Below are 10,945 nucleotides of genomic sequence, written 5' to 3'. Positions count from 1 at the left end.
ACATGTACTCTATGACTGAGCATTTTTTTTTTTTTTTGGCCAGTCCTGGGCCTTGGACTCAGGGCCTGAGCACTGTCCCTGGCTTCTTTTTGCTCAAGGCTAGCACTCTGCCACCTGAGCCACAGCGCCCCTTCTGGCCGTTTTCCATATATGTGGTGCTGGGGAATCGAACCAAGAGCTTCATGTGTAGGAGGCAAGCACTCTTGCCACTAGGCCATATTCCCAGCCCGACTGAGCATTTTTTTATATTAAAATACTTCGTAGAAAAAGTGTTGGGGACAGCTGAATTTATTTTAATACTAATTTGACAACAATTTGTCTATAGTGTTTACCATTTGGTCCCGATCGATCCCAGTTGTGGAGAATTGTGGGGTCGTGGCTGCAGCTGTCACTTTGTCTTTTGTTTTGTTTTGTTTTGTTTTGCCAGTCCTGGGCCTTGGACTCAGGGCCTGAGCACTGTCCCTGGCTTCCTTTTGCTCAAGGCTAGCACTCTGCCACTTGAGCCACAGCGCCACTTCTGGCCGTTTTCTATATATGTGGTGCTGGGGAATCGAACCCAGGGCTTCATGGATACAAGTCAAGCACTCTTGCCACTAGGCCATATCCCCAGCCCTACAGCTGTCACTTTAAGTTCATCTGAGGTTCAGAGGATGGTGTGTGAGCATCATGTTGATCTTGGAGGTTATGGATCATGCCCGTACCAGCGCTAAATGGATACAATGGCCAACTGCACTGTTATAGAGGTGTTCTTTGAGAAACAGTGTACTATAAAGGGATGCCTGAATAGATGTGTTCGATGTAGTTACAGAATCCCTTGCTACTATTTGAATACTTTCAATCATTTAGCTTGAACTCGGGGCCTGGCATTTGCTTTTTACTAGCCTGCCTAAGACTGGCACTTTACCACTTGAGCTATACCTCTAGTTTGGCTTTTTGTTGGTTGTTTTGAGAAAAGTCTCCTAAATGTATCTACCAGGATTGACTTCAAATTGTGATCTTCCCAATCTCCTGAGTAGTTAGGATGATAGTTGTGAGCCAGCAGTATTCCTGTTAAATGAAATCTTTTGTTGTTTTTACATGCATGTAACAATGATTATTTTTATCACTTTAACTTTTTGTTGTTGTTGGTTGTGGGGCCTGAACTCAGGTTCTGGGTGCTGTCCCTGCCTCTTGGTACTCAAGGCTAGTGCTACCACTTGACCCACAGCACCATTTCTGGTTTTTGAGTGATTAATTGGAAATAAGAATCTCACAGGGACTTTACTGCCCAGACTGGCTTCAAACCTTGATCCTCAGCTCTCAGGCTCCTCAATAGCTAGGATTACAGGCGTAAGCCACTGGCGCCCAGCTACTTTAACTGCTTTTAGCTCATAGTTTGAAGTGCATTAAGTGCAGTCACATTGATGTGCTACTACTACTACCACCCTTCTCCAGAGCTACTCATATGTTGCATAACCAAAACTGCAGCTGGTAACACAGACTCCCTATTTGGCCTTTCTCCAGCTTTTGTCAGCCAGCTTTCTATTCTGTCTCTAGGAAGTTGCTAGGTCCCTTGTGTAAATGGAATCATACAGCGTTGTCTTTTTGCGGATGGCTCATTTCACTTAGACTGATGTCCTCAAGCCTTATCTAGGTGAAAACATACATCAGGTTTCTCTTCTTCTTCTTCTTCTTCTTCGTCAGTTGTGGGCCTTGAACTCTGGGCCTGGGCGCTGTCCCTGAGCTCTTCAGCACAAGGCTAGCGCTCTATCACTTGAGCCACAGCGCCACTTCTGGTTTTCTGGTGGTTAATTGGAGATAAGGGCCTTTCGGACTTTCCTGCCCCAAACTGGCTTTGAACTGCAGTCTTCAGATTTCATCCTCCTGAGTATCTAGGATAACGGGTGTGAGCCGTAGGCGCCTGGCCTCCCTTTACGGCTGACTAATATTCCATCGCATGTGGGCATTCCTCTATCCATACACACAGGGTATTTCCACTTTCTGGCTGTTGTAAATAATACTATAAATGTAGTGTACATATTTTTCCAAGTCTCTGCTTGTATCTAGTCTCCAAGTCTCTTGAGTATCTAGAAGTGGAAGATCATATAATAGTTATGTTTTGAAGAACCATTAGCTATTTCCTTAATTTTTTTTTTTTTTTTTGGCCAGTCCTGGGGCTTGGACTCAGGGCCTGAGCACTGTCCCTGGCTTCTTCTTGCTCAAGGCTAGCACTCTGCCACTTGAGCCACAGCGCCACTTCTGGCCGTTTTCTGTATATGTGGTGCTGGGGAATCGAACCCAGGGCCTCATGTATACGAGGCAAGCTCTCTCGCCACTGGGCCATATCCCCAGCCCCTGTTTCCTTAGTTTTTAAAAGGGGACTTCTTCTAACACTTCTCTCCGCCTTCTTTGTAACTGGGTTTTCTTGACGCTATTGGAGGAAATGAGCGAAGCACAGATTGCGTACTTTTGTAAGAAGCCATTTGGAAGGACAACTGAGAAAGTGAGTGTGTGGACGCGCACACAGTGGCACCGGGGCTTGAACTCAGGACCTGGGCACTGTCGCTTAGCCTTTGCACTCAAAGCTAGTGCTCTCTCCCTTGAGCCCCACCTCTACACCTCCGTGTCTGGCTTTTGGGTGGTTAGTTTTGGAGACTAGAGCCTCACGGGCTTTCCTGCCTGGGCTGGCTTTGAACTGCGGCTCTCAGAGCTCAGCCCCCTGAGCAGTTTTGGTGAGAGCCCAGGACATTTTCCGTGGTTTGGGGTCGCCTCTGATCCTCGGAGTGCTCCCGTTCTGGAAGGGACCCTTGGAGTCCGGGATGCGGAGTGTCACCTGCCAGCTCTGCCTGGCTTAGATCGACCGTTCCTGGCTCCACCTTTGGTGTCTGTCTGAAAAGGAGATCAACCTGATATTATGGGAGGCACACGGAATGGTTCTCATCTCTGTGGCCCTTGGCATCCAAGTTCTTTCCGCTACCGTACAAAGATTCGTTCAAAATGGAGAAAGCCGACATTACAAAGCTCTGGAGAAACAGGTTATCTGAGTGGCCAGGTACTGCCTGGATCTGGTTCCGTCGTGCTGTGAGTTGCCCCCCACGTTGCGTGCGAGGGAGGCCCGTGAACAGCCTTAGGCATGCCGCTACACCACCGGCACCGGATCTCAGGTAGGGTGTGACCCAGCCGCCCTTCCAGGCATTTTTGATTAGAAGTGAGGAATGAAGAGGAAGCGTGAACTTCTCTCACAGGTAATTTCTGGTAAAATCATTTGTGGCTTTTTTTTTGTGTGTGTGTGTGGGGGGAACAACTATTAGTGTGGCCATATTTGTTTATGCTCCAAAATTCAGTGCTGTTCTGCCAGCTGCCCCACCCTACCCGCTCATTCTTCCCTGGGGACCGTTAGCAGAGAGAGGAGGAAGGTAAGCAGAGGAAGGGTCCCGGGGGTGGGTGGCCCAGGAGCCCACGGGTGACCACGCACACCTTGGGGACATGGAGTCCTGCCCAGAGCTGGGACTTCCTCGGAAAGTGGGAGGCGCCTGCCAGCCTTTGCCCGGTGGCTGTCAATGCAGGCGGCGTTTGTCATGGAGACCAGGGCCTGTGGGTGTAAACAGGTAATGACTCAGTGCCCTTGGTGCCCTGCCAAGGGAGCCCAGGTCTGAAGGTTTAGGAAAACAGTCTCCCTAGGTCAGGCCAGCCAGCAGTGCTGGGATATCTCCCCTCCCCTCCCTTCCCCTCCCCTCCCCCCTTTCTCCATCTAAGAGATTTCCAGCAGTGGCCATGAACCGGAGTATTTAGTCGTCCTGATCCTGTCGTGCCTTTGTGGGGGCCTTTGGGTGCTAGCTGGAGCCAGGCCTGGGCCCTGTGGGGAGGAGGGAATGGGAGGAGGGAATGGGAGGAGGGAATGGGAGGAGGGAGTGGGGAGGAGGGAGTGGGAGGAGGGAGTGGGGAGGAGGGACGGGCCTTGCCACCTGGGATCTGTGTAGTGAGTGAGTGCCGGCGGGACTTGGGGTCCACCGTGGCCCAGCGCCCCAGGTGCCTGGGAGACCTGCGCCTTTTGCATGTCTGTCATCAGAGCTTAGAGAGCAGCGAGCAGGGCTGGGAGGGACTGCCCGGAACTCAAGGAGGGAGGGAGGAGGCTGGTTCCGAACAGCAGGCTGTCAGTAAGGGGGTGAGCAAAGGTAGACAGCCATACTTGGGGAGTGGGGGTGATTGGCTGAATCCGACTGAGCTATCTTGACTGACTGCACCCACGGAGAGAATGCAAAGTGGCGTTGTGTGTGGAGCCTGTCTCCCACGTCACACGTGCTCTCTGGCCTTTCAGATCCATTTCACTTCTTCCTGCCTGGGTCCGCCCCTTCCCGCAGTCCTTGCTGTGGGTGCACGTGTGCCTGATCACCCCCTCCCGTGCGTGTGGCCCACGCGGAGCCCTGCTCTGGTGCAGCACCACAGCTCTGGGGCTCTGCAGCCCCCCAGTCCTCCCAGCCCCCCCCTTCCCCCCCCCCGCCCCTTGTGAGGAAGCCCTTGTCGTCTCCTCTCCGGTCCCCAGACCTGGAGCTGCTGGGACGGTTACTACCGGGATGGCTGGGAGGATGAAGGCAGGAGCTTCTCGTCGCTGCCCTGTGTTGTCCAGGTCCTGGGCTCCTGGGGCGTCTGAGGATGGATTTCCAAGGGAATTGAGGGGCTGGAGCCGCGTGTGCCAGGGCCGGCGAGCTGCGTGTCTCGTTAGGAGCAAGCAAGCACACTGGGGTGTCACTCCGCCATTCACGTAGGGCTCTGGCGGGCACAGAAGAAACACGTTTGGAGTGAACTCACGTGAGGAAGGAGACATTCGGAGCACACAGTAGCTTTCCGTTTCCTCGCCCCTTTCTGCTTTAAAGGCTAGATCGTTTTCAGCCGTTCCCAGATTATTTATCCATCTATCCATCTACCTGTCCGTCCACCCACCCATCCGTCCACCCACCCACCCATCCATCTGTCCACCCACCCATCCATCCACCCACCCATCCACCCATCCACCCACCCATCCATCCACCCACCCATCCAACCATCCATCCACCTCTCTACCCTGCTGGTACTGAGGTTCAACTCAGGGGCTGAGCACTGTTCCTTAGCTTTTTCACTTAGGCTAACGCTCTCCCACTTGAACCACAGCTCCATGTCTAGTGTTTTTTACTGGTTAATTGGAGATAAGTCTCTGAGTCCATGAAACTTTTCTGCCTGGGCTGGGTTTGAACCACGGCCCACAGATCTCGGCCTCTTGAATAGCTAGGATTACAGGCGTGAGCCACCGGTGCCGAGTAGCATTTCCTAGTTTCCGAGCATGAGGGCACTGGCCTGGGGTGGCCACATAACTAAGAGCCACTCAGGGAAAGCCTTGCTGTGCCTTCCCCGGGGCTGCGGAGGACCGGGAGGGAAGGCACCGTGGCCGGCGTGTCCTGTGTCACTCATGGATTCGAAGCCCTTGAAGGCCGAGCTAACCCTGCTCCGGCTGCTGCTGGGGAAGCGTTTGGCCTGGGAGCAGCATGGCGTTTGCCGATAGTGTTGTCATGTGTGTGGCCTGGGTGATGGGGTGGGGGGTGGGGGGCGGGGCAGGTGGTAGGTGAGCGTCATCCTATCCTAGCAGTGCTCTGGACCACTGCTGGAGAGGGGGGAAAGACACCTGCATTGTGTCTTTATGTCACCTTCGGAACTGGTAAAGTTTCTTGGGTCTGAGAGCTTAGAGAAACAAAGCGTGAGTTTTTATAAGCTGTTTGTAGATTCTAGAACTTTCTTCTTAGTTGCCATGTGGGAATTGCATGTGTTGATTTCATCTGCGACAGCAAACCTGAAGTTTTGATCCACTACATTGATGCCATCTTAGTGACAGGCTTGTCAGGTAGCATGTGGAAAGATGGATGGTCAGGCCATACTTCCTCTGCGAGTCGCAGCTAGCTCTAGCACTCCTAGAGCGATTGCTTTGGCCTGTGCACATCAGCACTAGGGGAGGTTGTAAACCAGGTCACGTCCACCAAGACCTGTGCTGGCTGCCATTTTATGTCACGATGGCTGTGTGGCCTTTCTGTGCCTCTAATGGAGACATTTGCAGGTACTGGAAGGTCTAAGTGGCAAGCTGCACCTAGGGGGCTTTGCTTTAGAGGCTGTTCAGAAAAAACAGCTGATGGAGTTAGCATTAAGATTGCCACCTTTATAGAAACAGACTTCAAGGGTGCTCTTCCTTCCATCTACATCAGGAGCTGATCTCACTACTCATGGTGCGGTCTTCATATCAGCTACACCAGATATTTAAGTAGATAGGACCCAGTGGCTCACACCTATAATCCTAGCCACGCAGGAGGCTGAGATCTGAGGACCATGGTTCCTGGCTAGCTTGAGCAAGAAAGTCAGTGAGGCTCTTATCTCCAATTGACCACCAAAAAAGCTGGAAGTAAAGCTGTGGCTCAAGTGGTTGCCTTGAGCAAAAAATCTTGGGGACAGTGCCCAGTCCGCATTAAAACCCCAGGACTGCACCCCTTCCACCCCCACAAGCTGGGACTGGAGGTGTGATTCAAGTGGTAGAGCACAGAATGGGCTCAAAGTAGGTAGATATATGTGGACCCCACCCCCCCAAACCCCAGAACTGAGACTTGAGTTCTGAGCTTTCTGCTTGCGATGCAGATAACATACCGCTGGGCCACACATCCATCTCTTCTGACATTTGTTTGTTTGCTTTGTACCCCCACTGGGGCTCAAACTTAAGCCTGGGTGCTCTCTCTTAGCTTTGTGCATTCCAGGCTAGCACTCTACCACTTGAGCCACAGATTCCGCGCTGGAGTTTTGGAGGTTAGCTGGCCGTAAGAATCTCTTTCCTGTCCTGACTGGCTTCATCTCACCATCTTCCTATCTCAGCCTCCTGAGCAGCTAGGATTACAGGCCTGAGCCATTTACACTGACACTCGAGACATAAAAACGGTGCGTGCCAGTGGGGTCCCATGTGATGTTTTCATATTTGTGCATTTGTGTGTGATGCTAAGATTGGGTGAACTCGAACTCTTCAGACATTTGGAACTTCTTGGTGAGAACATGGAAGACCCTTCTTTGTTCTAGCATGTAAGCCATTGCATTCCTATTATACATACCCGAGAGGATCGCGGGCTTAGGCCCACGTGTACCATGTGGTTCGTTCATGTGCTTTGTGATCACTCGTATTGTGCCTTGGGAGGCCAGAACTCGCCCTTCTCCGTTGTCGCGGGGGACTGAGCGGCCAGCCTCTCCTCACCCCCTCTCCTGCGGTGGCTGCCGCCTTCCTGCCCTCCCTCCTAGGGGATTGCCTCGCTCTCATTTACACTTGAGTGTGTTGGGGCTTGGTCATTTTGACCATCCCATGCCTTGCTCTCTTGCAGGTGAACTTCCGGAGAGTTCGCAATGCCTCCCCTGTTCCTCTTCCGCAGGCTCCTCCTCCTCCTCCTCCTCCTCCTCCTGCTCTTCTGCAGTTAATTCACATACCATCCATTTCGACCCTCAGTTGTCTACGGTGTTTGTAGAACGGTGCATCCAGCACAACCATCAGTATTGTCACATCTTGTCACCTCCAAAATGGCCCCCATGTGAAGGAGCACCGTGAGCGCCACTAGCTTGGGAGCTGCCGGTCCGCTGCCTGGCGTGGGGACTTCCTCTAGGCAGGAAGGAGCAGTGTGTGACCTTTCCGTGTCTGCCCGCTGCTTCCTCGTGTCCTCAGATGCATCCCTGCGGCTCTGGCTGTGTAATAGCTGCGCGATGACAGGGACGGCCACCTTTTGCTTATCCGTGCAATGGATGGACATTCGAGTAGCTCCTACTTTTTAGTTATTAGCAATAATGCTGCTTAAGAAAATATGGGCAAGTTTGGGAGTGGACTTAAGTTCACTTGGGTAGCTGTAACCAGGAGGGAAACTTGGGGGGTACATGGTTTATTTTTAACTTTCTGGCTTCCTGCTAGATCATTTTCTAGCCCGAGAGCACCGTTTTATACTCACATCCTCACCAGCGCTTACCATCAGCTGTTTTTTGTTTTTGGTGCTGGGATTTGAACCCGGGACCTCAGGTTTCTGTGTTTTCCACTCAGGACTGACACTCTTATCACTTGAACCATAGCGCCCCTTGTGTTTTTGTGGTAGTTGATTGGAGACCGGAGTCTCATAGGCTCTATTGCCTAGGCTGGTTTCGAGCTGCCGTCCTCAGATCTCGGCCTCCTGGGGGAGGGGCTAGGATCACAGCGGTGGACACCATCCCCCGACATCGACAGACGCACGGGCCTCCCGATTGTTTCCGCGTGCACACGGCACGTTCTGCTAGGAGACCGGAGCACGTGGGGTACACTGACCGCGGAAGCCCGGCTGTGTGTATTCAGTCGGCGCCCAGGTTGTGCAGTCACCTCATGCCCCTTCCCCCCCCCCCCCCTCCCGCCGGCCTTCCCCAGGGATCTGGAAGCCAGGGCGCAGAAGGAGTTCTTCCGGGCATTCTTCAGGCTGCCGAGGAAGGAGAAGCTGCACGCGGTCGTGGACTGCTCCCTGTGGACGCCCTTCAGCCGCTGCCACACCGCGGGCCGGATGTTCACCTCCGACAGCTACATCTGCTTCGCCAGCAGGGAAGATGGCTGCTGCAACGTTGTCCTCCCGCTCCGAGAGGTAGGGTCGGGAGGGCCTCGGTGCGGGGGGGGGGGGGGGGGGGCGTGCGAGGGGACCACAGGCAGAAGCGTGGACGGGCCAGTCTGGCCCTTTGGTAAAGACCCATCTGCCGGCTGGGGTCTAGCCGGGCTCTTAGGACAACTCTGTGCATCCTTCCCAGGGCAATCCCTCCAGGGACCTAGCCACGTCCACTGCCCCCCCCCCCCCGTATTTGCCCCCATCTCTGAATGTGGCCCTGTTAGGGACCAAGCATGCGACATAGGAGACACATTGGGAGACACATTGGAGCTAGAGCCAATCCTCGGCCCCTAGCCGCGCTGGCTGCAAGCCGGGGCACCGGGAGGGGTGTGCGCGTGGCATGGCTTCCCGCGTGGAGATGCACGTCTACAATGGACCTCCGGCCCTGCGGAGGGAGCGGAGCCTGAACAGGACCATTACCCACTCACTTAGCAGTGGCTTGTTTGGTTGTTGCCTTGGCAACCTGACATTTACCTAGAGGTGATGGGTATACACAGAGTATTCTAATCGCCACGTTGTTGGTAAAGCTGTTATTAAAAAAGCACATGCTTAGGGCTGGGAACATGGCCTAGTGGCAAGAGTGCTTGCCTCCTATACATGAGGCCCTGGGTTCAATTCCCCAGCGCCACGTATATAGAAAACGGCCAGAAGGGGCGCTGTGGCTCAAGTGGCAGAGTGCTAGCCTTGAGCAAAAAGAAGCCAGGGACAGTGCTCAGGCCCTGAGTCCAAGCCCCAGGACTAGCAAAAAAAAAAAAAAAAAGTACATGCTTAGCAATTAAATCTTTTCCAACGGCTTTTAGAGAGAATCGTCCTTTTCCACCTGTAAAAAAAACAACAACAACACAAAAAAACAACAAAAAGAGCAATCTATAAAAAGCTTTACCTTTTGAAAATAAATGGCAAATTGCTTGGCTTTTATAATCTCCTAGAATTTCAGTTGAAAAACGAACAATTGTTTCTTTTGTCTGAATCAAGTCCTTTTCTCCTGTAAAACTCTGTAATTTTCTTCTTGGAACTGGGGCCGGGTGGCGGGGGGGGGGCAAACGGAGTTGACTCCAAGTTCTGAGCAGCTGGGTTCTTTGAAGTCAGGGATCCCTGGCTGATCTGTCAAGATGTGGGTGGGTGGGGGGGGGGGGTCTTGGGTCTTGGCTCTCGTGTATCATTGGCTCTGAGCTCTGTTCCTTAGTGGCCTCCCACCTGTCATTCGAATGCTGGCCTCCCTCCCTGCAGTCAATGTGTTCATTGTACACACATTCTTATTAGTGGAAGGAGATATCTGGAACATGCCTCACTCACGTAATTTTTTTTTCTGGCAACATATACCTAACAAACTACCTTCTCAGTAATGTGTGTTAGTGTATAGTTCAGTGGTATTCAGTACATTCACATTGTTCCGTAGCTACTTCTAGCGTCCATTTCTAGGGCTTTTGTATCCTCCCCACTTGAAGTTCTCCCATTAAATACTAACTCCCCTGACAGTCCTGCCCCAACCCCTACTCCCGGCACCCACCATTCAACCCTGTCCCTACAGAATGGGCGCTCGGGACCTTGAGCAAGCGGACTCACCGAGTATTTGTCTTTTTTGTGATTGAGTTGATTCGTGTAGTGTGATGTCCTGAAGGCTCATCCATATTGAAGCATTGTCAGAATTCCTTTTTATTTATTTTTGGGGTACAGGTCCTGGGGCTTGAACTCAGGGCCCCAGTGCTTCCCTGAGCTTCTTTTGCTGAAGGCTAGCCCTATCTCATGAGCCACAGTGCTACTTCCAGTGTTTTCTGAGTCGTTTATCAGAGATAAGAGTCTCACAGACTTTCCTGCCCAGTCTGGCTTTGAACCTTGATTCTCAGATCTCAGCCTCCTGAGTAGCTAGGATTACAGGCATGAGCCATCAGTGCCCAGCTGTAAATTTACTTTAAAAATTTTAAAATTATTTAATTATTTATTTAGGTCAGTCATGGGGCTTGAACTCTGAGCCTGGGCTCTGTCTGTCCTTGAGCTCTTCAGCTCAAGGCTGCCACTTGAGCCACAGCGCTGCTTCTGGCTTTTTCTGTGCATGTGGTGCTGAGGAATCGAACCCAGGGCTTCATGCATGCTAGGCAAGCACTCTACCACTAAGCCACATCCCCAGCTCCATGATGTTTTTCCTTCTCTTCCTTCGCTTTTTCACGTCTTCACTTAAGGCTGGCTTTCTGGCACTTGAGTCACACTTTTCCTCGGGGGGAGGGGGAGAGAGGGGGGGAGAGAGGGAGGAAAGGAGAGAGGGAGGGAGAGAGACAGACAGAGGAGAGAGAGAGAGTGGGAGAGCGAGT

At 52.4% G+C, this 10,945-nt stretch overlaps 1 protein-coding gene across 1 annotated transcript in view; it reads left to right on the top strand.

Annotated features, from left to right (window-relative positions):
- Tbc1d8 (TBC1 domain family member 8) overlaps nucleotides 1–10,945 on the top strand; it is a 96,997-nt gene that overhangs the window by 60,861 nt on the left and 25,191 nt on the right. Inside the window, exon 6 of the mRNA XM_048352406.1 lies at nucleotides 8,411–8,618. Within this exon, the coding sequence (XP_048208363.1) occupies nucleotides 8,411–8,618 (208 nt within the window). The remainder of the gene's footprint in view (nucleotides 1–8,410; nucleotides 8,619–10,945) is intronic.

The sequence above is a fragment of the Perognathus longimembris genome, chromosome 8 (genome assembly GCF_023159225.1).
Source record: "Perognathus longimembris pacificus isolate PPM17 chromosome 8, ASM2315922v1, whole genome shotgun sequence".
Taxonomy (NCBI): domain Eukaryota; kingdom Metazoa; phylum Chordata; class Mammalia; order Rodentia; family Heteromyidae; genus Perognathus; species Perognathus longimembris.
This window is presented reverse-complemented; position numbering and strand designations above follow the sequence as displayed.